Below are 24,275 nucleotides of genomic sequence, written 5' to 3'. Positions count from 1 at the left end.
CACGTCCAAAAGGGATGGCGCAGTCGTCCCCTGTTGAAAACTTCCATGAAAAAAGGCACCGTAGGACACGTTGTACGGGTATATACAAACCGAAAACTAGAACAAAACTACACGTTTTCTCCTTCCGCAGCTTTTTTTGTTCTTTTTGTTTGTTTGTTTTAATACACACTTTGTAAATTGTAAACCTTCACTTGCAAAAAAATACAAATACACTGAGGCATTTTAGACAAAATATTTTCTTACTTATACAGATGCAATACTTAAAATAGTCTCTTAAGTGCTCTTTCTCAATAAAGATTCTCAGATCCGTGTCTGCCTGCAGATACAAAATCGAGCCTTTAACGCAGTTTTATATTTTTAATATATCTTTTTTAGGTTTATATATATTTATTTTATATATATATATTTATATATTTACAACTCTGCCATATATTCCTTCACCTTTGGTTAAAAAAATTAAAGCCCTCTCTTTGATAACATACCGAAGTCTCTTCTTTTAAAAGAATGCACATTTACATACAAAAGAAACATCTGATCCCACAAAACATATACATTCCTCATTTTGCAGACTAAGTCAAGTCAGAACTTTTGCGTACTTCCCCCGCTTTGATATATAAAATGATTTTGCTTTTTGCTGACATGGTTCGCCGTACACATAGGAGAAGAAGCAATATTATTTTCTTAAAGTTTTACGGCAGTGGGGGAAGGGGAGCTGCCCTGGCGCCCCGTCCCCCGCCCCTCCCCCCACCCCGCCCCCGCCAGCTAGGATTTGCGCTAGTGGATGAAAGAGGCACTACATCATGGGATGAACATTGTAAAGTGTTACAGTATCCTTTGGGTAGATTCCGAAAAGGGGCTCGAATGGAAAGCATCAACACTCCATGCTTCAGCAGGCTTTGGGGAGCTCCGGGGGCAGGTCAGTGGCGGACACGCGATATTGCACCTTGGTGTTGGTGATGGCACCGTGCTTCTGGCGCAAGTGAAGACGGAGCTGACTTTTGTGACGGAAATGCAGGTTACACTTCTCACACTGGGGGAGAACCAGAGGCAAACTGTTAAGTCATCTGCTCAGGAAACGTGTCATTACTCAAGGACCTTGAGAAGGAGATTCTCCCTTCCAGGGATGGGGCAGTTCTTCCCTTCCCTCCTGTGGGCAGGTGAAAGCCCACAGGAATGCTGGCTTCTGCTAAGGGACAAGTGGGCAAGGGACACTTTGTGCAAATGTCTCTTCCCTGCTTTCCAAAGTCTTGGTCATGTTCTTCCCCTGCTTGAGATTCATTTCCCTGCTCTAACTCAACAAATTCAAGTCTAAACCAAAAATGCAGTTCAGATGCAAACTCTTCTAATTTTTAAAGTTTTCCTGAATCTTTCTAAGGTGAAAATAATTCCTTTCCTTTGACCTCTGTAAGATTTCCAGCCTTGCCACTTAATGCCAAAAAGCCTTAGCATCCCCAGAATTACCATCCTTCTCAGATGCAGAACGCTTTGACAGTGGTGACTACTTCTCACTAAACTTTGTAATCTTCCCAGTACCTGTGAATATACCTCTTAGGCAATCATGCAATACATCTGAATATATTTGGACAAATGGATTAGAACAGTCTGAATTTTGCAAGTGAAAATTCTGGAAATCTCTGATATGCTTTTAAAAGGCAGTTATATTCCTTTAACTTAGTGTACGCATCTTAGAGGCCTTCCCAGGTGGCACTAGTGGTAAAGAATCCACCTGCCAATGGAAGAGACTTGGGTTCAACCCTGGGTCAGGAAGATCCCCTGGAGGTGGGCATGGCAACCTACTCCAGTTTTCTTGTCTGGAAAATCCCAAGGACAGAGAAGCCTAGCAGGCTACAGTCCATAGAGTCACAAGGAGTCGGACACAACTGAAGTGACTGAGCACATATGCATACATAGATCTCAGATCAGCTAACAAGGCATTAGCAAGTAAAGCTGTTTCTTGTTTTGATTCCAAAAATGGGTGATAATAATTTTAGTGGAAAAGTTCTTTAAAAATAAAGTGGATGACTAAATGTAATGTGGGACCCTGATGTAATCCTGAGACAGAAAAATGTTTTAGGCAAAAACCGATGCTGCTGCTAAGTTGTTTCTGTCGTGTCTGACTCTTTGTGACCCCTGTGGACTATAGCCCACCAGGCTCCTCTGTCCATGGGATTCTCCAGCCAAGAATACTGGAGTGGGTTGCCATGCCCTCCTCCAGGGGATCTTCCCGACCCAGGGATTGAACTTGCCTTTCCTGCATTGGCAGGAGGATTCTTTACCACTAGCACCACCTGGGGAGCCCAAGTAAAAACTAAGAAAGTAAAGTATGGATTCTAGTTAATAATAACATACCCAGTATGGATTCATTAGTTGTGGTTAATGTACCCTAGTTATAAGACTTAATAACAGGGGAAATTGTGTACATATGGTATCTCAGTGCTATCTTTGCAACTTTTCTACAAAGCTAAAACTATTCTCTAATAAAACTGTAATAAAATATATTCATATAGAGAATATGTCTTAAAGTAAAAATGGAAATAAACTTAGAAAAAAATAAAGCAGGTGTGCAGTGAGTATAAGGAGCCCCAGTCTTGGGAGACAAGGGCCCCTCATACCTGTGCTACCCACTCCCATGTGCCCTGAGCATGGCATTTCTCTCTGAGCCTCGGCTTTCCTTTCTGCAAGGGACTGAGTCTACACTCTGAAGGTCGCTCAACTCTGATATCCTGTGTATCTACATGTCCAGCAAATAATTATAACAGCAAATACATACTGGACTCTTACTATGCGGCAAGCACTGTTCTGAACACTTCTGGGAATCCATTAATTTAACGTAACTGTGTGAAGTAAGCACTATTATCAGGCTCGGATGAGGAAATTAAGGTACTGAGAAGATAATTAATTTGCCCAAGAACAAAATCAGGTGAGAAGATATTCACTCAAGGAGCGATAAACAAGTAAATGAAAATAACCACCTTCTCAGGTTAACATTTTGATATGGGTTAACCATTCCTTTATTCATCCTTGTGTCCATCACTACCTACAGAGATGTCATAAATTCAGCAAAGCCAGCCTCATCTATAACAGTAGTTTCTACACTTGTAGGACATGGGACCCTTTTCTTCAAATTAAATGGAAACTGGAAAGGGAAAGAGGCTGCTATATCATTCCAGTCCTGCCCTGCAGGGTTTCAGAACCTCAGAGATTGAAAAAGCACAGTTGGAAACCTGCTCATCTACCTCATTCTCATCATTTCATAGACAAAGAAGACTATGGCCCAGTGAGAGGGTTAGGGTTTGCCCACAGCCTTAAAAAGGGTCATTGCCAAAGTCCAAATAAGAATGCAGATATCTCAGCTCCCTGGCCAGTATCTTTCCACTTTACAGCAGAGATCAGCAAGCTGTTTCTGTAAAGAGCCAGACAGTAAATATTTCACACTTGGTGGGCCTGGCATTCTCTGACATAACTACTCAGCTCTGCATTGTAGCGTGAACGCAGCCAGAGACCTACGTCAACAAGTGAGCCTGGCTGTGTGCCAACAAAACCTTATTTATGGACGTTGAAATTTAAATTTTATATAACTTGCATGTCATAAAACATTATTGTTATTTTTAGCTATGTAAAAGTATAAAAACCATTATTAGCTCGTGGGATTTCAAAAATTAACCCATAAGCCATAGCTAGTCAAGACACTCTAGAACACTGTGATTCCAGTGGCCCGATCATGGCCTCTTACTTCTGGTCATTTGCAACTGTCTTTTCTCTAGTTTTTTTCTCCCTTGTATCACCACATTTCTCTGGCTCCCCTCCTAGTCTGTGACTGCTCCTTTTCAAACACTTTAGCTCGTCTGAAGTAGACATCTAGCCCAGTTTAGGGACAGCTGGAAGCACTCAGTAAGTGTTTGTAGAAGGAATGAATGACTCTGATGTCTATGTAACCACAGTCCAGACCTCTTTCTTAAGGCCTGGATTACCTAGCCCAATACCCTCACTTTAAAGATGAGCAAACTAAGACTGATGCTGAAGCTGAAGCTCCGATACTTTGGCCGATTGGTATGAAGAGCTTACTCACTGCAAAAGACCCTGATGCTGGGAAAGACTGAAAACAAAAGGAGAAGGGGGCGTCAGAGGATGATATGGTTAGATAGCGTCACTGACTCAATGAACATGAGTTGAGCTAACTCTGGGATATAGTGAAGAATAAGGAAGCCTGGCATGCCTCAGTCTATGGGGTCACAAAGAGCTGGACATGACTCAGCAATAGCACAACAACAACAAACTCAGACTCAGGCCAACCTCAAGCTGGCTGTCTTTGAAAATCAGACTGAAATCTGGTCTTAGGACCATGAGAGTTCAGTGGTCCTCCCACTACATGCCTGAGATTGACACGAACAGCCCTGTGGCCCCAGCCCCCACCTCCCCGCCCCTCCCAGGCCAGCCAGTGGCCACAAGGGGCTTACGCACATGGTAAGGTTTCTCTCCTGTGTGGATTCGCAGGTGGCTCTTCAGAGTCTGAAGGTGCCGGAATCGGGTGCCACAGATTTCACAGGGATAGGGCTTCTCGCCAGTGTGGATGAGCACATGGGCACGGAGGTGGGCCACCTGCACGGAAGACCGAAGAGCAAACAAACTGAGAGGCTCGGTCGAGGTGGGCTCAGACCCCCTGAAGCCTCTTATCAGCACACTGGCTGGGGGTCCGTGGCCCACGCCCCCTGCTCACCTGGACAAATCTGGCTCCGCACGTTTCGCATTTGTAGGGCTTCTCTCCAGAGTGAATTCGGGTGTGGGTTTTCAGGTTGGCCGGTCGGTTGAACTGGGCCCCGCAAATGTTACAACGATAGGGTTTCTCACCTGTTGCAGAGAGAAGAACAGGAAAGCCATAATTAGAGAAAGTTTCCACAGTCCCTGAGCCCTGGATTGCAAAGCAATTAGCCCTTCCTTGTGCCACTTCGGCTTTCCTTCCCTTGGAAGGGGTCAGAGAGAGGTGTCAGGGGCCTGCCACCCCTCTCTCACACACACATCAGCACACCTCACCCATGACCAGGGTCAAGAAGCAGGTGGCGATGTGGAGGAGGAGAGACAATGTCAGGCATGGGTCAGGGAGGGACTGAGGTCCCAGGAACCAGCTTTGTCATCAGGATGATCTAACTTCAGGATGTGGACATGTTACTCGCCTTTTCTGGGCCTCAGTTTCCCTCTCTGGCACCCGAGGGGTGAGTTGAGATGACTCAGGAAGGCTCTGCTAGGGTAAGGCTGATTCAGTCAACCCATTCCTCAGAGAGGTAACACTCAGGCTGCTCTAGTTTCTGTCTTTGAGAAAAAACATGCTTTTCCTTTCTGCTTGCGGCAACTACAGCTGCATTCTATTTGCAAGAGAGGTGGGGCCTGAGTTGGAGTAGATGCTCAGACAGAGGAAACCAATAGAAGGGCCACGTCTTCCTTCATGGAAAGTTTCTGGGATAATGGGCCCATTTAAAATTCCAGGAGAGAGGCAACTTTGGACAACAATCAGGTTATGAGATGCTACCTGGTGTGAGCTGATAAGGAACCAGCCCTGGGAGAGACCGAAGAGGCTTTAGCGTTTTTCTGGTTTATAAAAACCAACCTGTCTCTGCCTCTCTCAGCCAAGGTTCATCCCCTGTACAGTGAGACGAACACTTTTGACCCCAGTGAAGGTGGAGAAGCAACCCAGAGCATCTCAAAGGAAAGACAAAGGGAACATAGAGTGGCTGGGTCACTAAGCCAAGACGTGACAGGCCAGGCCTACACTCAGGCCAGGAAAATCCCTGCTCCCTGCCTCACCTCACTAGGCCCCAAAGCCCCACGCTGCTTTCCCTAGAATCCTTGCCCCGTTCTGCCCCGGGGAACCCTGGTGAGCTTGGGGATGGGTTACAGAGCCATACCCGTGTGGACGGTCTTGTGGCTGGCGAGGTTGCCCTTGTAGCGGAAGGAGGCCTGGCAGCGGTCACACTTGTAGGGTTTGTCACTGTGGGTCTGCAGCGTGTGCCTCTTGAGGGAAGCCTCCTCAGAAAAGCGGCAGTCACACTCATTGCAGAAGAAGGCCCCATTCTCTGTTGGAGGGTGAGGGGAACACCAGGGTCAGCACGTCAAGAAAGGGAGGTGGGGCTCCATGGCCTGTCCTCTGGAGCCAGCCTCAGGGCCAAACTGAGCCCCCAGGGCCCCATCTGCCCATTGTTCATGGGAGCCCAGAGCAAAGGGAGCCCAGAAAAAGAGAATTCCCTCTTTCTTAGTGTTTAGGGTCTCAGTCATGGAACTGAGAAAGGAGACAGATTCAAATATTAAGGTAGAAAAGGGAAACTCACACCCAAGGTACCCACATGGCCTGTACCAGCTTACATTCATGCACAGAAGCCCTCGGGTAAGGCTGCCTCTGTCTGTGTCTCTATCTTCAAAATCAGGATAATAAACCCCTGTCCTGCCTACCTCACAGGAGCATGTTGTATAACATCAAGCATCACAGGAATGTAAGATACGAATCAGAGTCAAAAATACTTTGAGTTCATCGAAGGAGGAATTAACAATGACTGTGGTCTCCCTTGCACCCATCTAGACTTCATGTCTCCCAAGCACTTCTGAGACAGGGAGACAAAAGATGACGGTGGAAGTAGAAACAGAGGCCCAGAGAAAAAGAACTGGAGTATAGAGTGAACAGCCAGGGAGCCAGGATGGGACAGTCCCTCCCTGCTCTCCCAACTATTGGCTCATGGCCCTGTGCCAAGCCTCTCAGTGTAAGGAACTCATCTTTTTCTTTTGTCTTAATAATTTGGAAATGACATATCATGATGACTTACCCCTAAAAGAAGTGTTACTGGGCTACCCTACTGGAGCCAGAGCTGGGGGAAGAGGGGAAAACTGGGGGTGCCAATCACAAACTATCCAAAAATGTCAATTAACAATCTGTTCAGTGAATCAAATTCAGCTAATATTAACTGAGTGCCTACTCCATGCTAGACTCATTAGGCCCTGTGGAAAACACAAGCATGAATAAGGCAGATGCTTCTCCTTCTAGAATGTACAGTCTAGCAAGGTGAACTAACATGCATACAATCAGTTTGGGTCCAGAGGGCCTGAGAAGGCTCTGGAAGCTAGTGGTAGCCAGCCCCATCGCTAGTTTTGCTGGAAGGAAGCTGAGAGAGCTGTGTGATCCTTCTCTATTCCCCAAGAATAACTCAGATTCTTCACCCCTTGCTTTGGTCAGTCTCATTCCCTACATAAGGTCTCCAAGAGTGGGAATCTGGGCTGGTGATTTAAATGCCAATGGACTTCCAATGAGGGGCTCCTTCCAATCACTGAATAGACACACAAACCTCTGGAGCAGCCAGGGCAGGGAAGGGACTCACCGCAGCTGGAATCTGAGTACTCAGACTGGGTCTCCCCCAGCTCCTCGGGGAACGTGGGGCCAGCAGCATGCAGGCACATCTCTGCATGCTGCGGGGACTGCGAGCCACAGGACGTGCACTTGGGGGGGTGCAGGTAGAGCGGCGAGTGGCTCTCGCTGCTGCTTCGGGGGGAGCCAGTCAGGGACCTGTGGGTAGGAGGAAAGGGCCTCAGCAGATAGAGCAGGGCAGAGCCTCCTCTTGGCCTCCATGCATCCCTCTTCCCTGTGCTCAGGGCAGCCCAGGGGCCACTTGAGATCAGGAACCACAAAGTTACTTATCCCCAAGCCTCCCTTCAAACAGCGGACATACTGAGATCACTGATGGGGTCACACGGAGCCCAAACCTCACTCCCAGGCTCAGCTCCCTCCCTTCGGTGCTACAGTCCACGGCCATCCTCTGTCCAAGACAGCAGGAGGATGCCCCATGCCACACCGAGACCAAGACCTCAGGAGCTTGGGATTCTTGGAATGCTCATCTACCACGGAGGGGAAATTCTCTCCCTATGAAAATACACTGAAGCTTAAGGACCTTCCTTACTTAGGCTAATTCAGTCAATAGGCTTTAGCCCACACCTCCAGTACACTCAGCATTTCAGGCAAGAGAACACAGTCTCTGCATCCATCAGAAGTGAGTCCAGAACCCTGCTCAGATAAGCCCTGGCCCCAAGTCCCGACTGCCTCTGATCACCTGTTGACAATGTTGTTGAGCCGACTGGCCAGTGGGATGGTGGAGTCCTCCCCACTGGTGCTGAGCTTAGTTGGGGACTGGAGGTCAAGGCTATCAGGCTCCATGGGTGGCTGGCAGGCTGGCGGGGCAGCATAGGCTCGAGGGGAAAGGCGGCCCAGCTCTGCCTGCTCAGGCCCCTCCGGTTTGGTGTTCTGGTTGAGACTGTTGAGCACGATAAACTTGTACTTCTTCCAGTTGCAGGCTTTGGGGTCAGTGGGGCTCTTGGCCGGTGGGGACCCAGAGGTCTGGAGGATGCAGGCATTCTTGCTGCTACAGGACTCCGTGGGAGAGTTGGGCTGGCAGTCAGACTTCTGGGGACTTTGTGGGCTAACCAGACCCTTCCTGTTCAGGGGTGCATTGGGGGGCTCGAAATGCAGGGCAATCTCATCTTCCGAGGAGGGCCGCTCTTCCTCCTTGCCGGCCTTGTCACAGGGGAAGTATGGGGCGCTCCGGGCTGAGGGCGCAGCAGGCTTGGGGCCCTCGGCCACACTGTAGTGCATGTCACTCCGCGCGTCCTCAGGAGCCGCCTCCTTGGGCGAGTAGATGGTGCTGTGGCACACACCGGGGGAGATCTCCATGGCCGGCCGGCTGTACTCACTGGGCACTGGCCTGGCACTGTCGCAGGGGAGGGCCCGATCCTTGGGGAAGGGGTTGGCTATAGGCATCCGGGCATCCCGGAGCTCCTCATCAGAGAAAAGGAAGCTGCTGACCGGAAGGTGGCCGTACACAGGGTATGAGGCTGGCGGTGTGGACAGGCCATTGTACAAGCTGGGGGCAAAAGCTCTGCTCTCACATCCAGGGGCGTTCCTCAGTGGTAGGCTGTTCTCCACCACCTCCCGGCCCCGATAGGCCATGATGTCCTGGGGCATCAGCATGCGGCTGTTGAGGAAGTCTTCACGGGGAGGCTTGATGGCAGGAACCATCTCTGCTTCACTGCAGGAGGGAAACAGAGAGAAGACCCCAGCCTCCTAATCAGAACCTTCCAAGTGACACTGGCCTATGAAACCCACACAGGCGTGGGGGTCAGCTAGACATAGGCAACGTGGCCCTGGACTAGGGAAACACTTGCAGTTACAAGGCAGTTCTGCTAAAAGTCTAGCAATCTAGCCCAGAGAAGCTAAGTGAGTTAGCCGCACAATCAGTGCCTGTTCAGGTGTGATTTTGTGTAAGTCCCATATGTTCGTATACCTGTGAATCTCTAATTATTCTGCTATTATAAAACGGAAAACTTTTGGAGCCCTTATCTCATTTCATCCCTACAGAATCCTGCAAGGAAGGTTGAGAAGGCATTATTGTTTCCATTTTACACATGTGAAACCTGAGCTTCAGGGAGGGAAGTATTTATTTGATGCTGGTGTCACATGTTTGGAGGGTCATTGTCAAACTGGTGCTTGTGAAGAAGGAACTCAACCTGTAAGATGCCTGGAGTCATAGGGAAGTTTCCTTTTGGAGAAGAGACAGCAGGTGCCAGGGTGGGAAGCCCTGGCTCTGCAGCAACAGGACCTGGTTTCTAGTCCCTGTGGTGCCACTCAGCAGCTCTGTGACCTGGAGCTAGTTACTGAACGCTCCCAGCACAAGGCTGGACCCAGGGAAAGCCCTTATAAATGATCTTGCCACCATTATCACCCACAGGAGACAAAGAGCTCAAGTTGCCTGTACTTGAAGGGACATTACGTGGGCGAAAAGTGGGCCAGCTCCGTGTGATCGCAGTTAACAGAGCTAGAACCAAGGAATGAAGGTGAAAGGAACCAGATTTCAACTTTCAAACTGTCCAAGGTAGAACTGCGTGGTTCTGGGAACAATGAGTTCCTTGCTCCTGGAGATGTTCAAACAGAGGCGGGAAACCTTTCTGTTGGAGAAGGGCTACGATCACCCTAGAGAAGCTGAATCAAATGATTCTACAAAAGTCAAGGCCTAAGTGTCTGTTCTACTTAGCAAAGCTCTTCACTTTTTTGGCTCTCAGGTTTCTCATCTTTCAATGACCGTCCTATCTCACCAGATCCCAGGTAGGGGGTTAGACCCAGTGAACCCAATGTAATTCAGTAAACGTTCTCTCGTTTAGGAGCAGAGTGACATATGAGATGAGTACAGCAGCCCACAATCTGGTGGGGGAACTAAGTATGTAAATAGTTACAATGGAAGCCTAAAGGAGAACTAAAACACGCATGCAAATAGTGAAAGAGAAGCAAAGTCTAACAGGAATACAAAGGGCTTTGGGAAACAACTGAACAGCTGCGGAAAGAGCAAAGTGATAACTGCACAATGAAGAAGTTGGCATTGGGCGTGGTCAACAGGATGGGTGGGAGGAAAGGGTCAATCAAGTGAATGGAAGGACGCAAGAAGTGGGGATGCACATGGCGTATCTGAATAGCAGGAGTGTGCAAAAGCAATGGAAAGTAGGCTGTGGCGTATCACAGAGGATTATTTTTTCTACGTGCATGCCTTATCAAGGGTCACTGATCTTTTGTGGTCCCTTCCATCTCCAAGGCCTCCATCTGGGTGGCAGCTCACCTGGCCTTGATGAACTTCCGGCAAGTGTCCACAACATGCTCCATCTGAAGGTACATAGCTGTGGCCATCACGGCCATGATGTTGCCCTCCCGCAGATTGAGCCGAGATGTGTACATGAAGTCCAGGAGGATGCAGAACCCCTCCGGGTTGATCTCAGGATCCAGATTGATCACACTGAGGTTGCATTTCAACTGGTCTGTGAAGATGCTGTAGAACAGGCCACTGTAAAACAAAGGAATGTCTCACTATAGCAGACGTCAATTACAGAAACTGTCATCAATTATGGTTAGCAGGGGCCCTAAGCCCCTTTTCCCTGGACCTAGCTCTGGACCTTCCATGCCAATTAACAATAGCTGCCATTTATGGAGAGTTTACTCAATGTCAGAGAGTCATTAAGCACTTTACATCTACTCTCCTGTGTTCCTCACAACCTTATAAGATAGATTATATCCTTCTCTCCCTTTTCAAATGGGGGAACTAAGATCAAAGAGGTCAAGTAATTTTCTCAAAGTCACAGAACCTGTATTCTTTTTGGTCTTCACTGCACAGATTACCAGAGTTAAATTTAGCACTCATTTGCAGTAACTATTTTTAGTTTACATCTTTGGGATAAGCATTTCCTTTCTTGCTCCACCACATTATCCTCATTCTAAAAATCTTTTTGTATTTTTTAGAAGCAAATTGGGTATTGATGACAAACAAATAAAATGATACCTATATCTATAGTTTACTAATTTTCTAAAAGTCCATAGATTGTTTTCTAAAAGTCCATCACAAGGTCAATACTCCCAGGAGAGCCAAGTCAGTGTCAAGCTATACCTCCTGGTACCATGATGTCAGGTTCAGGAAAGAGCATGCAGGGAGAGGCCAGAATTCTGGACTGTCATCTGGATTCTACTCTTCCTGAGCATGCTGCCAGAAATGAGCTAGAGTTACTAGACTTTAGTAAGTAGCTATGAAACCTTGGGTAAGGGACTTCACTTCTCTGCGCCTTGGTTTCCTTATCTGCAAAGCAGGAATGACAATGTCTCCCTTGTGGCAAGAATGAAAATGTAAAGGGGACAAATTGATACCTGAACACAGTAAGCATTTGGTTAGTGTCATCTATTATCTTAACTCTCTATAAACCTTTCCACTATTTTTTTTAAAGGTGCTTGTTGTAGATGTTCTATATGTCCTCTACTTGCAATCAAGATTCCTGACTCTACGTCAGCTCACCTATAAACGTCTTCATCTTATCATCTATAAAATAGAGCTAATCATGCCATCCATAATACAGGCCACTTTGAAAATCCAGGGAGGTGATGGAATGTAAAACTGCTCTGAACATTTGAAATACTTGACAAATATGAAGAATTAGCCAGCTCACTTTCACCAACTTAGATATTCTCTGAAACACCCACGGAAATATAATCATAGTATAAATAAATACAATCAGAAAAAAAGAGCAAAAGATCTCAACTTAACTTGCTAGAAATATTTAAAAACTCACTTTCACTTTTCATTTTTTCCCCACTGGTTCACTGAAGTCATTCCGTTTGCCCTAAACACATCTCTTCTGGAGACAGGATCTGATTTCTTCTCCCTCTATTCCCACAGAATGGAAACGCTTTCTTTTCTAAAAGTGTATTCATTCATTTGCTGCCTGGGAACCCACTCTGCCAGGCCATGTGCTGGGGACCTAGAGACAATGAGATGTGGCCCCAAACACTGCAAGAGGCCTCCACCCTCCACCCTGGCAGCCAGCACCTTCGCTCCCTTTATATCCATCTTCTGCCTTCTACTTCCAGACCCCTTACCTGCAGGCCATGAGGACTGTCTTATGGGCTCTAAACTGCTCCCGGCTCACCACTATGACAACATCAGTCAAGATGTCACGGCTCCGGAGGCGATTAAGGTTGAGAAGAACGTCACTGGCATGGCGGGTGAACTGGATACAGCTGTCAGCCGGCGAGGCCATTTTTCTTCACCTGAAAGAAAAGGTCAAAATCCTGTTAGTCCTCCAGAACCTGTTTCCTTCTCACCAGGAGTGTGAGAGCAGGTGGCTCAGCCTGCTCCCTTGTGTTTGCTTTTGAACAAATTCATCGCCCACCTCTGGGCATTTCTTTTCATGTCTGTACTAGGAGATAATCATCTTTACCTGACTTGTTAATAGAAAACCCTATAGGGGAAAGAGGAAGGGAATGAGTATTTGTTGAACGTTTTTTCCACATACCAAACACGCCGCCAGCATTGAGAGGCAGTGAGTGAGTGACAGGGGAGAGAAAGCATGCTTTGAAGGTTAGCACGTGGACCATACCTTTCGCAGGCTGTATAACTTGGAACAGGTTGTTTTACCATGTCTGGGCTTCAGTTTCCCCAAATGGGGAGTACTAATTCCTCTGCGGTGGTAAAACTTAGAGATATGTGCCTGGTCCACACTAGATTCTCAAAAATCATAGCTATTCTCATCAGTATCTCATCTCATCATCCTAGCCACCATCTGTCTCTCCCCTGCTAAGCTTCAGAATTGTCAGAATGCAACTGTCAGAACTGCTGGTGCATAGTAGGCAGCAAAATTACTGTGAACCAAGCAACAAGTAAGGGAAGCCCTGGTCACATGACAGTGTTAAGACAGTCAAATGCAGGGGCAAAGGAGTAGGGGTGGGGTGGGGGGGTGTGAAGGAGAGGCAATCAGCTGTCCTTTCTCTCATCTAAAGAAAGGTGGCACCATTCACAGAGACACATGCACTGGCAAATTCAAAAGAAACAGTTTGTCCACAAAACTGTAAAGTGTATAATTCAATTTACTTACCCAGTGCCTTGATTCACAGTCCAAAATTTTGCTTAAAACCTGCAGGGAAGAGAAAACCAAGCAGAAATTGATTTAATGAATGTAAGATTGTCCACTATAGTCTTATTTTAGGACACACATATTTAGTTTTACTCTGATAGCTGCAGCCTGCCAGCTGGTGCGGTTTTACCACAAGTGAGCAAACACTTTATCCAGCTCGGCCGGCTCTTACAGAAACAACAGGCACCCGAAGCTACACGATAATAATGTTTTTACCTTGAGTACTCAGAATACAATTTCATACGTTAATTACATACACACACACACACATTTAATTCCTTTTTCAAAGTAAAAAATGTATGCCATCCAAGTGTAATTGAGTTTATGGGAAAGAAAAAAATAAGAAAAGTGATTCTTTCAATATTAATGAAATGATCCTTCAGGGTCCTAAAAACTCTGGATGCTTTTCAAAACCTGCTAAAATACTATCTTCCAAACTTAGAATGATTCCACAAGACCAACAAGGTCAATCTTTATCCTTAGTTTACAGAGGACAAAATTGAGTTACCAGGCAGTATTTCCTGACTGTCTGAAGCACTTAAGACTAAATAAGGAATGTGCAGAATCCAACCTGAGATGGTTTATCTACTCTTTTGTTCATTTTCAAAGTTTCCAATCCCATCTCTCCTGGGTCTAAGATCAGATATAGTGCCACAAACTTCCAAGTTTGTGCTTCCCCCTGCTGGTGAGAGATTTAACTGTGTGGTTTAGCTGAGAACTGGCCAGGGAGCACTCAAGAAACACGGACCCTCTCCAAATTGATTTCTCTACAACAAATCATTTAAAGTCTAGGTGAAAGACTCATTTATGATCACATGTGGGCTGCAGAAACAAAACAATATCTGAACCCTACCCCAACTCGTCTTTTTTTAACATGTAGCTTTTCAGAGCTATTTTCCGGGTAAAGGGGCCCGAGGCCAAGGAGGTCATACTGGGCCACATAAATGGTGAGTGACCCAGCCCTAGGTCTTCTGGCTCAAATTCTTGTCCCCTTTCCAAATCAGCCTACGTGCTGTAGAACAGGCAAGACAGCACCCTGATGTGGGTGAATCTCATTTTTAAGTTCCTTCCCCCACACAGACACTTTGCCCCCATTCCAGGCAGCTGAGTCTTACCAAATGAGCACTCTAAAATGAGAGGTTTCCTTGGGTCTGTAACCAAACACTCTGACATTTCTCTGTGGTCCCAAGTGCCAGTCACTCAATCTCATAGGCTTCAAGGTTAATGTGTGCATGTGAGTGAGTGGAGGCGAGAAGGAAATGGGGAAAGGGAGAGGACAGAAAAAGACAAAAGAACCTATTTCCTCCTCTCCCCATCCGAACTTGGATTGGCAAAGAAAGATACACGGAATGGGTCCTAACCAAAGTTCAATGATTGTGTCCTTGGAAAAGGAATACTGCAGACACATGTGAGGTTTATTTATAAACCTTCTCCTCCTCCCCTACGGAAGAGATCCCTCAACAACTCTGGAATACTTAAGGCTGTCCTTTAACCAGCTTCAACCACCCTCTCGCTTGTGGATTTCCAGTCACACAGACTCTAGGAACCACAGGAAGTGCAGATTTGCCATTTCACCTTGACAAGTGGCAATGACTCACTCCTGATGCGGAATGAAACAAACAAACAATCCCCCTGGGTCCACTGTCTGTCAGGCTGTTGGCTGGGCACTTTCCACTGTAAACCTCTTGGCCTGGCTTGACCAAATAACTCACATACACTAAGGCCCCTGCCCTTATTAAGTCCACTCCTTTCCAAGCTAGCTTTATCTTAGGAACCCCCCAAACTAGTGAGTATGTTAGTCATGGTGGGTGTGGGCAATGATGCCACCCTCTATATGCTGCAGGTGTGGGAGCACCACTAGAATTTGGTTTGCTTTTCACAGACCACTCAGCTGTTTATCATCCATTTTTGTGTCTGATCCTTATAATAGCCACCATTTACTGGGAGGAGAGTGAGGCTCCATGAGATAAGTCTTATCCAGGATCTCAGAACTAATTCCAAGCAAAGCCCGGAAGAAACCCTGCCTACTAGCTTCAGCCATCCCACCAATGTCAGCACAAGACTCCTTCCACAGAAGCAACCAAGACAGCAGAGGTGTCAAGAAGAAACTAACATCTGCAAGAGCCCAGACCTTTCCCGACGCCATCACAACACCAGCCGCAGTAACCACCAAGTGAAAGTTAGACTGGTCTTTTCCACCCCCATACACTTTCTCTCCTTTGGCGCTTTCCCTGTGTAAACGAGGCACCTTGAGAAGGCAGATCCTTTAAAGGGCTTGATGAAAAACGAGGGAATTTCCCTTTTAAAAAAAAAAAAAAGAGGGGGGGCAAAGGTAGAATAGACAACAGAAAGGCAGAGAGACAACGGATGGGAAGGGCTAAGCCAGCCTATATGAAAAGATCCCATCCTTTTCCTCCCACCTCCAGAGGTGGCCCTCTTCTCTTGCTCACACACAAGGGCACAAACTCGAGCCCTGCAGCCGGGCAAGCCGGCGCAGATCCGCAGATTGGCCCACCCCCATCACACCGTACCTGTCTGCTAGGGACCGCCCACCCCCGGGCGTGTTGCCTGCACCGCGGCGCGTCCACCTCGAAGCCCCCCACGGGCGCGGCGGAGCCCCGGCGATAGCCGTGAATTTGGTTACATTCAAGTAAAACTTTTCGTGCACCTCGGTAGCTAACATTATGTGTGCCTTTTTTTTTTTTTTTTTTTCCTGTTACGCCGTCAAGGCAGGGGGCAGTGAGGGGAATGGCACAGCCCTCTCATTCCCGGAACACAGTCGATCTCAACTCAGCGGATTTCACAGAACACTCTCTGCCTATCGCCGGCTCCAACGAGAAGTAACTTTCCAGGAAGCTGCCGGCCCCGACGGCAGCCAGGATCGCTGCCTGCGCCGCTCGGGCCGCCGGGGATTCACCCGGCGAGGGGGGGCCGCCCGGGGAGGCTCGCGGGGAATACGGCGCACTTTCCCCTAAATCCCTCGTCCGCGCCAGGTCCAGGAGTCTATTCGAGTTCACCTAGTCCAACCTTTCCCCTACAACAATTTTTTAAACAGGGAAAGTCAGGCAAGTTAGTAGCACAGCCGGGTCTGAAAGCCAGGATTTCACGTTCTATCCCAGGCTTGACTTCAAGTTGCTCCATTACGGCGTTTGTTTGCCTGGTGCGTCTTTTTCTTTCTCTTTGCTTGCCCCTCCAATCCCGTCCCCTCGTTTGAAAGGGAGTGGGCGGTCGAGGCCCCCCAAGTCAAAAAGATGGAGTCCCTAGAGCTGAGGGTCTCCATCCAGAGCGCCCCACCCGAGCTGAAGGAAAACTAAACCGAAAGCCCCTTCCGCCTACGTTGGCAAGAAGGAGAACCCAGCTCAGCTCGATTTCCGCCCAGAATAGAAGCTGCCAGGCCGAGCCTGGCTAGATTTCGAAATTTCCGAATCCGATTTCTCTGAAACCATAGATTAAAAAGGTCAGGATTGGCACAAGCCTTGGGCTCAAACTCTAGCGCGTTCATGGGCGCGCCAAGGTTGCCTTGCCCTCCCCGGGCCTTCCTCGGAGTTAGAACCCCCGGGCGCCATCTCCTAATCGGTCTCAGCATCGGACTCCAAGAGGCACCTGCGGGACCCGGTGGTAGGGAGGCGAAATATGCAGCCTCTTAGGCCGCAGCGCAGTCCTAAAACTGGCGGGTAGCGTCACACTGCGCCGCGCAGCACCTCAGCAGCCGGAGCGGGGTCAGTAAAGACTGGGCCTCTTTGGCCTCATAAAATCCCACTTTCTCATCCCTTCGCCGGGTAGAATAAAGGTGAAAGCGAAGGCTGCAATTTAACACGGGATGGGATGAGAATCTAGGAAGGGAAGCTAAAATTAAATGCATTTATTGGAAATTAGGAGTCCCCGTGGTTCCGGGAGCTCAAACCTAATCCTGTTTTACCGCTGCCTGACACTAGAGAGAGCCCTCCATCAAGGCTTAAAACCGACTCCTCGTTGTCGCCCCGCCCCTCCTTCTAATGACCTAGTTTAGATTGAGTCTCCGGATTTGGAGAAAGCCTTTCCCCCTCCCCCTTTCTCTATCCCGGTCGGGTTTTGGATTATTGGTAATCTAATAACTCCAATAACTCGTTGAGAAATCCAGAGGAGAATCTGGAAGTACAAAGCACTCTTTAGAGGCAGGGACGAGGCATTTTAATAAGGCCGGAGCCGCCGCAGTGGAACCCGCATCAGGGCTCTGGCCGCAGCGTTCCCTTTCTCCGCAGCGTCTCAGCTAAGGAGCCGCCCGGGTCTAGTCTCGGGGGTCCGGCGGTTGGGACGGGGGTGGGGGTAGGGTCAAACCGCCGAGTTGTTTTTGTTCTGGGGGAGAAACACCCCCTCACGCTTTTGTCTGGGGGGCGGGAGGGTTTGAACACCGTAGATGAAAGTGAATTTGATAACGTGGTGGCCTCTGCAGTCGCTTTGGGTGACCGAGGAGGTGTTCAGGGACATGATGTCCTGACTTTCATTTCTATCACACTTCCTGCCAACAGCGCTCTTGCAAGCCTGCAAGCTTCTAGGAAATGCAATAAAATAGAGGGATGTGTTTTATCATCAAGATCTGAAGAGGAGCTGCAGAAGGGACACTCCCCGGGCGCCCAGCTCGCGACTGCCTTCCAGAAAGGGCCGGCAGTCAATGCCAACAGACACGAGCAAAGATATTTTGGCCATCCTGGCTGGAGCGGGCTCGGCCTTTGCAAAAAGGCTGGCGGGGGAGGGCAGAAGCATGATCTCCCCAAGCAAACAATGCCTTTAAAAATCCGATCTGGACAGAAGTCAGCCAAGGTCTTTATTCACGTTAATGAAGATGGAAGGCACTAACTGTCCTTGGAAAACGATGAGTCAAACTTGACCGCTCTTCAAACACGTCCCCAGATTCGTTTCCAACCCGAACAGAGGCGCGTTTCTCCAACGCGGCCTGCAACAGCTCCCGAAGTGGGAGAGGCAGAACTTGATTCCTGCTGACCAGGGCGGTGGAATCAACGGCTTCTCCCGCGGGTGTGCGCGCCAGTGGTCGCTAGGGGCCGCCAGCACGCGGACGCGCGTTTGCCATCTTAAGTTTTGAACTCCAAGCGAGAAAACTTTACTGAGAAGCTGTTGTGGATTACACTTTGCCTGTCCATAGGACCCACGCACACAACTGATTTCTCGCCAATCCACTAAGCAAAGTTTGTAAGTGGGGGGTGGGGTGGTCAGAGCTATTTCAGGATCCAAATGTGAGCCTCCGACACAGTGAGGTGCAATCTCTGCAAGTTTAGGGACGGGGCTTTAATCACGCCCTGACACGCACACCCCCCCTCCCCAAGATCTGATGCTCCCACCCCTCAGCGCTTCAGTGGGCTTTTCAAAGTCTGTTACGGAAAATCTTGGGCCATACTTTGTAAACAAGTTGCTCGGAGAAATCTGGGGAAGGAACTCTTTCCCATTATGGTTACCTAAGAGGTTAAAATTATGGCTCCCTCTGCCTTCTGCTCCTTTTTCTCAGCTACCTCGAAGGGGCGAAGACAAACTCGCCTTTGACTTGAAGTCACTGACCTGGAATCCAGAAGCTTAAAATCTGGTTCCGGTTAGGTCACTAACTCCCCATTAACCCTCACATCAAGCCAGTTTCCTCACTGTAAAGAGCTGTATGTCCTAGAGCCCTTGTGGTATCCCTCCACTGTAGACTTTGCCCCGGGAAAGGCCACAGCAACTGGGAGGCAGTGTTTTCAAAAGGGGGTGCTTTTTGGTTCTCTAAGCAGATGCAGATATCTGCCCGTCGCTGATCGACATGAATGGGGTAAGCATCCGCAGCCCTTCCAATTTTCCTCCGCCTTACCAAAACTTTGGAGGTTGGATGTCATCCTCATTGGAGGGTGCCCTCCATCAGTCCTAGCACCTGGTTGAGATACTTGGGGACCCGAAGGTGACGCGGTCTGTCTAATGCCCAAAGCGGGGAACTCCGCCAAGACCTACCACTAGGTGGCGGACTCAGTCCGTCCGAAAACCGCCGCGCGACCACAGCCTTCCACACCTCGACTGCCCCCCACCTTTCTGCTGTTGTGGTGTATTAGGGGGAGGGGATTGCCTCCATAGGGCAAAGCAGGAAAACATTTTAATTTACAGAAGGTAATTCGTTTTTCCCCATGCTCACACCTCTAGCAACCACAACGCAATATCTGAAGCTGCGTGCGTGTATTATACGTAGATTTTTCCAGCCCTAAATGTATTGGGAACAGAAAGAAAGAATGCACTTGTCTTCAAAAAGCAGGATGGCACTCGGCAGTATTGGTAGAGGTTCCTGCCAAATCCTGTCGACCACCAAAAAAGTCGGGTACAAACTGATTCCCACGGAGAAAAGAGACCTTGGAGGCCAAGGGCAGAAGAAGGGTCCCACCCAGTCTTATAGCGCTTAGCTAAATCGCGGATGGGGGAGTGGGGACGAGTTGGTCTTTTGGTGGGGCTGTGGTCTCGGAGTGGGAGGCGGGCAGGGTAGGGAGGAGCCGTTCTGGCTTCCAGTGGGGCGAGGAGAAACCGGTCAGCTTTCCCACAACCCAGCACTCTCGCTCCGATCACTGCGGCAGCTTTCCCACTTGTTGCGCAGTGCAGGAAACTGGCACGCGCCACACTACTTTAACTCCCAGAGGTCTCCATACCGGCTACAGATCAGCCTGCCACTGCCCCTGGCAATCCACAACCCTCCCTCCCCAACCAACCCCCCACAGACACCATCTCCACCGCCAGCAAAAACTACAGGACTTCCAGTCAGTATTTTTTTTTTTTTTTTTTTACACCAAAACATTCCTTCTTATCTCAGTATCAGACAGGCAGCAGAATTCGGGTGCCCAGAGAAGTCAAGTCCAAGGCGGCGGGGTGGGGGGGGGGGGGCGCGCTACTTCCGCCTGTAAAACTCGCCTACTTAAAGCCAACCAGGCAACCCTCCCCCCATCACACACACACACACACACACACACACACACACACTCGAACTACTTTGCCTATTTTGACACCATCCTAGCTCGAAAACCGTTTTTCTCCCTCCTTTTGAGAAATCAACTTTTTAAAAAGCTAGCTTTATCTCTCCTTCCTAAAGAAAAAAAAATCCTCATAAGGTCATTTCACAATATTTTTCAAATATTTGACTTTTGCAAATAGATAGTTTCATCCACCGAGGGGTGGCGCTGCCGCACCACCTCCTCTGAATCTGAATTTTTCACAACAAAGTGGGTTGTGAGTGTGGCTACCCAGCAAAGGAGAGAGGGAAGGAAGAATTTTGACATCTAGTCATGGCTACCATTTACTCAACCAATAACTGGAACTCTTTAAGGCTCAGCTAACGATAGCTGAAGAGTTTACTGTCCCATTCCTGTCCCAAACCCAGAATAAAAATGGGACATTTGTTTTTCATGAAAGCAAGGGGTAGAACCCTTAGAAACTGAGCATAGAGGAAATAACTAGTTGGAGAATTCCCACTTCTATCTGCTTTCTCCTTCAAGTTGCTCTGTTTTTACAAACAGATAGCCTTATGGTCACTATCAACAGACCCTTAAAATCAGTCAATGGTTGGGCCTGCAGTATTGGAAAGTCTTCCAAGTAGGATATTGGAAACTTCTATTTATAAATGGAGAGAGGGGGGACTATTTCCCATCCGCAGGCTTCTATTTTGGCCTCAAAACTCAACTACAGTCATTTAAGGCAGGGAATGCCCATCTCCTGGTACTCCCTTTCCATTTCCTCCTCCCCCAGAGTCACATTATCTTTTCTCCTTTAAAAAAAAAAAAAAAGCATATATTTTAAAGCGAGAATGTGATTTCACCTCGTTCCTTTGAGCTCATGTTTGCTACCTCCAGGAATAGCGTGTGGACTAGGGCCAGATGAACTTCAACTTGGGCTGCAGATTTACGAGGTTCTGTTCAAGTGCCAAAGGCTCTTGGTAGTAAATAGCGAGCAAAATAGATACCTGTCTCCTGACGGATCTTGCCGGCCCCCCTCTTAATTTTTTTCTTAAGTTATTTATCAAAACCACACACACCTTGCAAAGAAAAAGGGAAACTGGCAGTCTCTGTAGAGGAAGCCAGTGGCATCGCTCTGAGCCACAAACTGTATTTCTAAACAGCCCTTTCCCTGGTTCCTTCTCTCCTGCCCCATTTTCTTTTTCCTTTTTGACAGTAAAAAAAAAAAAGCATCTACTGACACTCACTTTACTTTGGTGGGGGGGGGGGCGCATTACAAGATATTCCTCCTGGAAACTATAAACTGATTGAACAAAAAAATCCGAAAGGATTAAATCAGTTTCCTGGAGGGGATGGCGAGCTCACAGAAGAGGTCAGGGACCCAGTAACAGTTCTCGACTTTGAGCGCCCAGTCTGGGGCCATTCCTTCGGCTCAGCTGTCAGGACCCCCACCACCAAGACAAACATTTCGAGAAGGGGCACAACATAAACAGGATCTTTTTCAAGCTTTTTTTTTTTTTTTTAATTTGTAGGATTGTGTACTTGTTTTCCATGGGATAGCTTTAAAAACTCAATTATTGCAACACGAGTTCCATTTTTGGCCAGAGTTCCAATAACACGGCATCATAACGGCAACGCAATCTACAGTTCTCAAGACATTTACCACGGTCACTACATCCGGCAGCGGAGTGGCCCCCTCGCTCCCGCGGCTCCCCAGCGCCGCCGATTTCCGAGGCTCCGACTCCCTACCGGCTCCCGCCCCCGGCCGCCGCCGCCGCCGCCTTCCCCCATTCCTACTCCCTGGATGAGAGCTACAGGTTGCAAATCCAACCAACCTCGCAATCCATTTCTGCAAAATCACTCACAAAGATCTCCCGTTTGCGCCCGCGCCCCCTCCTCCCGCGCCAAGTCTCCCAGCCAGGGCCACAAAGTGCCCTTCTCTCCTCCCGGGTCTTGCACGTAGGAACGCGGGCTGGGGCTGTTTGTTTTTTCCCTCGCCCTGTGCAAGGACCTCGGGAATCTGAAGCCTGACGACGCCGCTACTCCGACCCGCAGTTTTTGTTTTGTTTGTTTTCACAAAGCTTGCACCATGGGAAAAATAAAAATTTAGGAAAGCGGGGAAACAGCCATTGGGAGCTAACACCGAGTCACGCAGCGCCCAAAATACAAACACCGCGACCGCCAGAAATCCCGCCACCTTCCCGCTTGGCTGGGCCGTCCTGCGAAGGTTCCCAGAGTCCCCGCACTCTGAACAGCACCGCAGGTGCAAACGCGCACCCCTTTCCCACCCCCACCCCCAAATCCCCATCCCGCCACAAGCCTCTCTCCCCAGGACCGGGAGAGGGAGCGCGCGGGGGTTCCCGACTCCCTAGACTGCAACCAAGAAAGAATGATTTCCAAACTATTCAACATCCCCGCCCCCAGGCAAGCTAAACCTCCCCCAAAACGCAGGGGAAGGGGACACCAAAACGCTCGGATCTCGTTAGGAAGATCGCGGCTCAGAAAGGAACACTTCATCTGGGTTTATGAAGGGAAAAAAATAAATAAATAACCACGAGGAGTTCGCTTGCATTTCTCCTCCAAAATCTCGGCTCGGAGGTGGGGAATCTAGAGGACCGAGGCCGGTGGAAGGGAGCCAGCGGGGCGAGCGAAAGGGCAGCCTCCCTCCTCGCCTCCCGGAGTGACCAAGAAGGACCGGAGAAGGGAAGGAAGGAGAGGCGAGGGAAAGGAGAGGGAAGGAAGAAAGGCGAGGCTGGAGCGAGGGAGCAAGGAAGGCAGTTTGCAAGCGAGAAAAGAGGGGGAAAAAAAAACACAGCCGCACGAATCCAGCGAGATCACAAGCCGTACGCAAGCAGCAGCAGAAAGAGCGAGAGCGCGAGCGCGCGTCCTCTCCGCCGTCTGGGGCCAGACAGCCCCCAGACTTGCCCGAATCACCCCCCAAGCACTGTCTCGTCCTTTCTGCTCCGGCCGCCCCCTAATTCCCCTCCTTCCTCTCCTCCACCTCCTCTTCAAAAACCAAAACAACACAAGGGAGGGTGGCCAAAGCCTCCCCAAACCGGCCAATTCACTCAAAGACAACAAGAATAAAATAATAAAAATATAAAAATCTACATCCTAGAGTGGGAGAGACGTGGGACTAATCTTCGGCATTTATTTTAACACCTGACAGCTACAATAAATAAATATATACATTTACATCAATAGATACACATAGGAAACTTGGAGCCAAAGCATTTGGCAAGAGCAGAAAAAAAGAATTAAAAGGTAAAATAATGATCATGAGCAGCGGCGGCAGCAGCGGCACCAGCGGCAACAGCGGCGGCGGCAGCAGCAGCGGCGGCAGCAACAGCAATAATCACCTGGTGTCCGGCCTTTCCTAGAAACTTCTTGCATCACCACTTCTAAGAACCCCAGTTCTAAGAATCAACAGAGCTCAATTCTCGGAATTTGAGCTGGGGACTTTACCACTGCTACGTAGCAGGGGAGGACTCGGTGTCAGCTCTCCACGACTTATGCCTCCTCCGGGCCATAAAAAGCCCTCCAGGCCAAAATATTTTCCCGCTGTCCGGCAGATTTCGGGGTCCTCACAGGCTAGACGTCTCGGGTTTGGAGGTTTCGGCGCGAGGGTCGAGGGGCCGGACGGTGGCTCTCCCTCCCCGGCCCCCGGTCGGTGGTACAGCCTGCTCCGCCACCGTCACGTGGGCGCCCCCTCTGTGACGTCGGCGTCTTCGCTGTAGCAAAGCTCGGCCTCTGGAATTCTGAGAACTAATTTGCTATTCGGTGACATAAGAGGGGGAGTGCGCTTTGCTTCCCCGGGGTCTGGGGCTCATTTCTCCTCTCTTCCCCATAAACTCAGCTCCT

At 48.9% G+C, this 24,275-nt stretch overlaps 1 protein-coding gene across 4 annotated transcripts; it reads right to left on the bottom strand.

The window, feature by feature from the left end:
* Positions 1-746: 746 nt before the first annotated feature.
* On the bottom strand, positions 747-23,999 carry BCL6 (BCL6 transcription repressor). Of its 4 annotated transcripts, none has more exons than XM_055568758.1 (10): positions 14,583-23,999; positions 13,429-13,467; positions 12,434-12,604; positions 10,635-10,856; positions 8,085-9,056; positions 7,359-7,543; positions 5,901-6,068; positions 4,718-4,848; positions 4,462-4,599; positions 747-1,030 (listed from the first exon to the last, which is right to left on the bottom strand). In XM_055568758.1, exons 3-10 carry the CDS (start codon positions 12,592-12,594, stop codon positions 887-889), a joined length of 2,121 nt encoding a protein of 706 aa, XP_055424733.1. In that variant the 5' UTR covers positions 12,595-12,604; positions 13,429-13,467; positions 14,583-23,999; the 3' UTR covers positions 747-886. The 4 variants fall into 4 exon arrangements, with proteins under 4 accessions (XP_055424733.1, XP_055424736.1, XP_055424735.1 ...); XM_055568761.1 differs by having other exon boundaries at positions 15,599-23,999; XM_055568760.1 differs by having other exon boundaries at positions 15,999-23,999.
* Between the last annotated feature and the right edge of the window lie 276 nt (positions 24,000-24,275).

This window comes from Bubalus kerabau, chromosome 2, assembly GCF_029407905.1.
Source record: "Bubalus kerabau isolate K-KA32 ecotype Philippines breed swamp buffalo chromosome 2, PCC_UOA_SB_1v2, whole genome shotgun sequence".
NCBI classification, from domain to species: Eukaryota; Metazoa; Chordata; class Mammalia; order Artiodactyla; family Bovidae; genus Bubalus; species Bubalus kerabau.
This window is presented reverse-complemented; position numbering and strand designations above follow the sequence as displayed.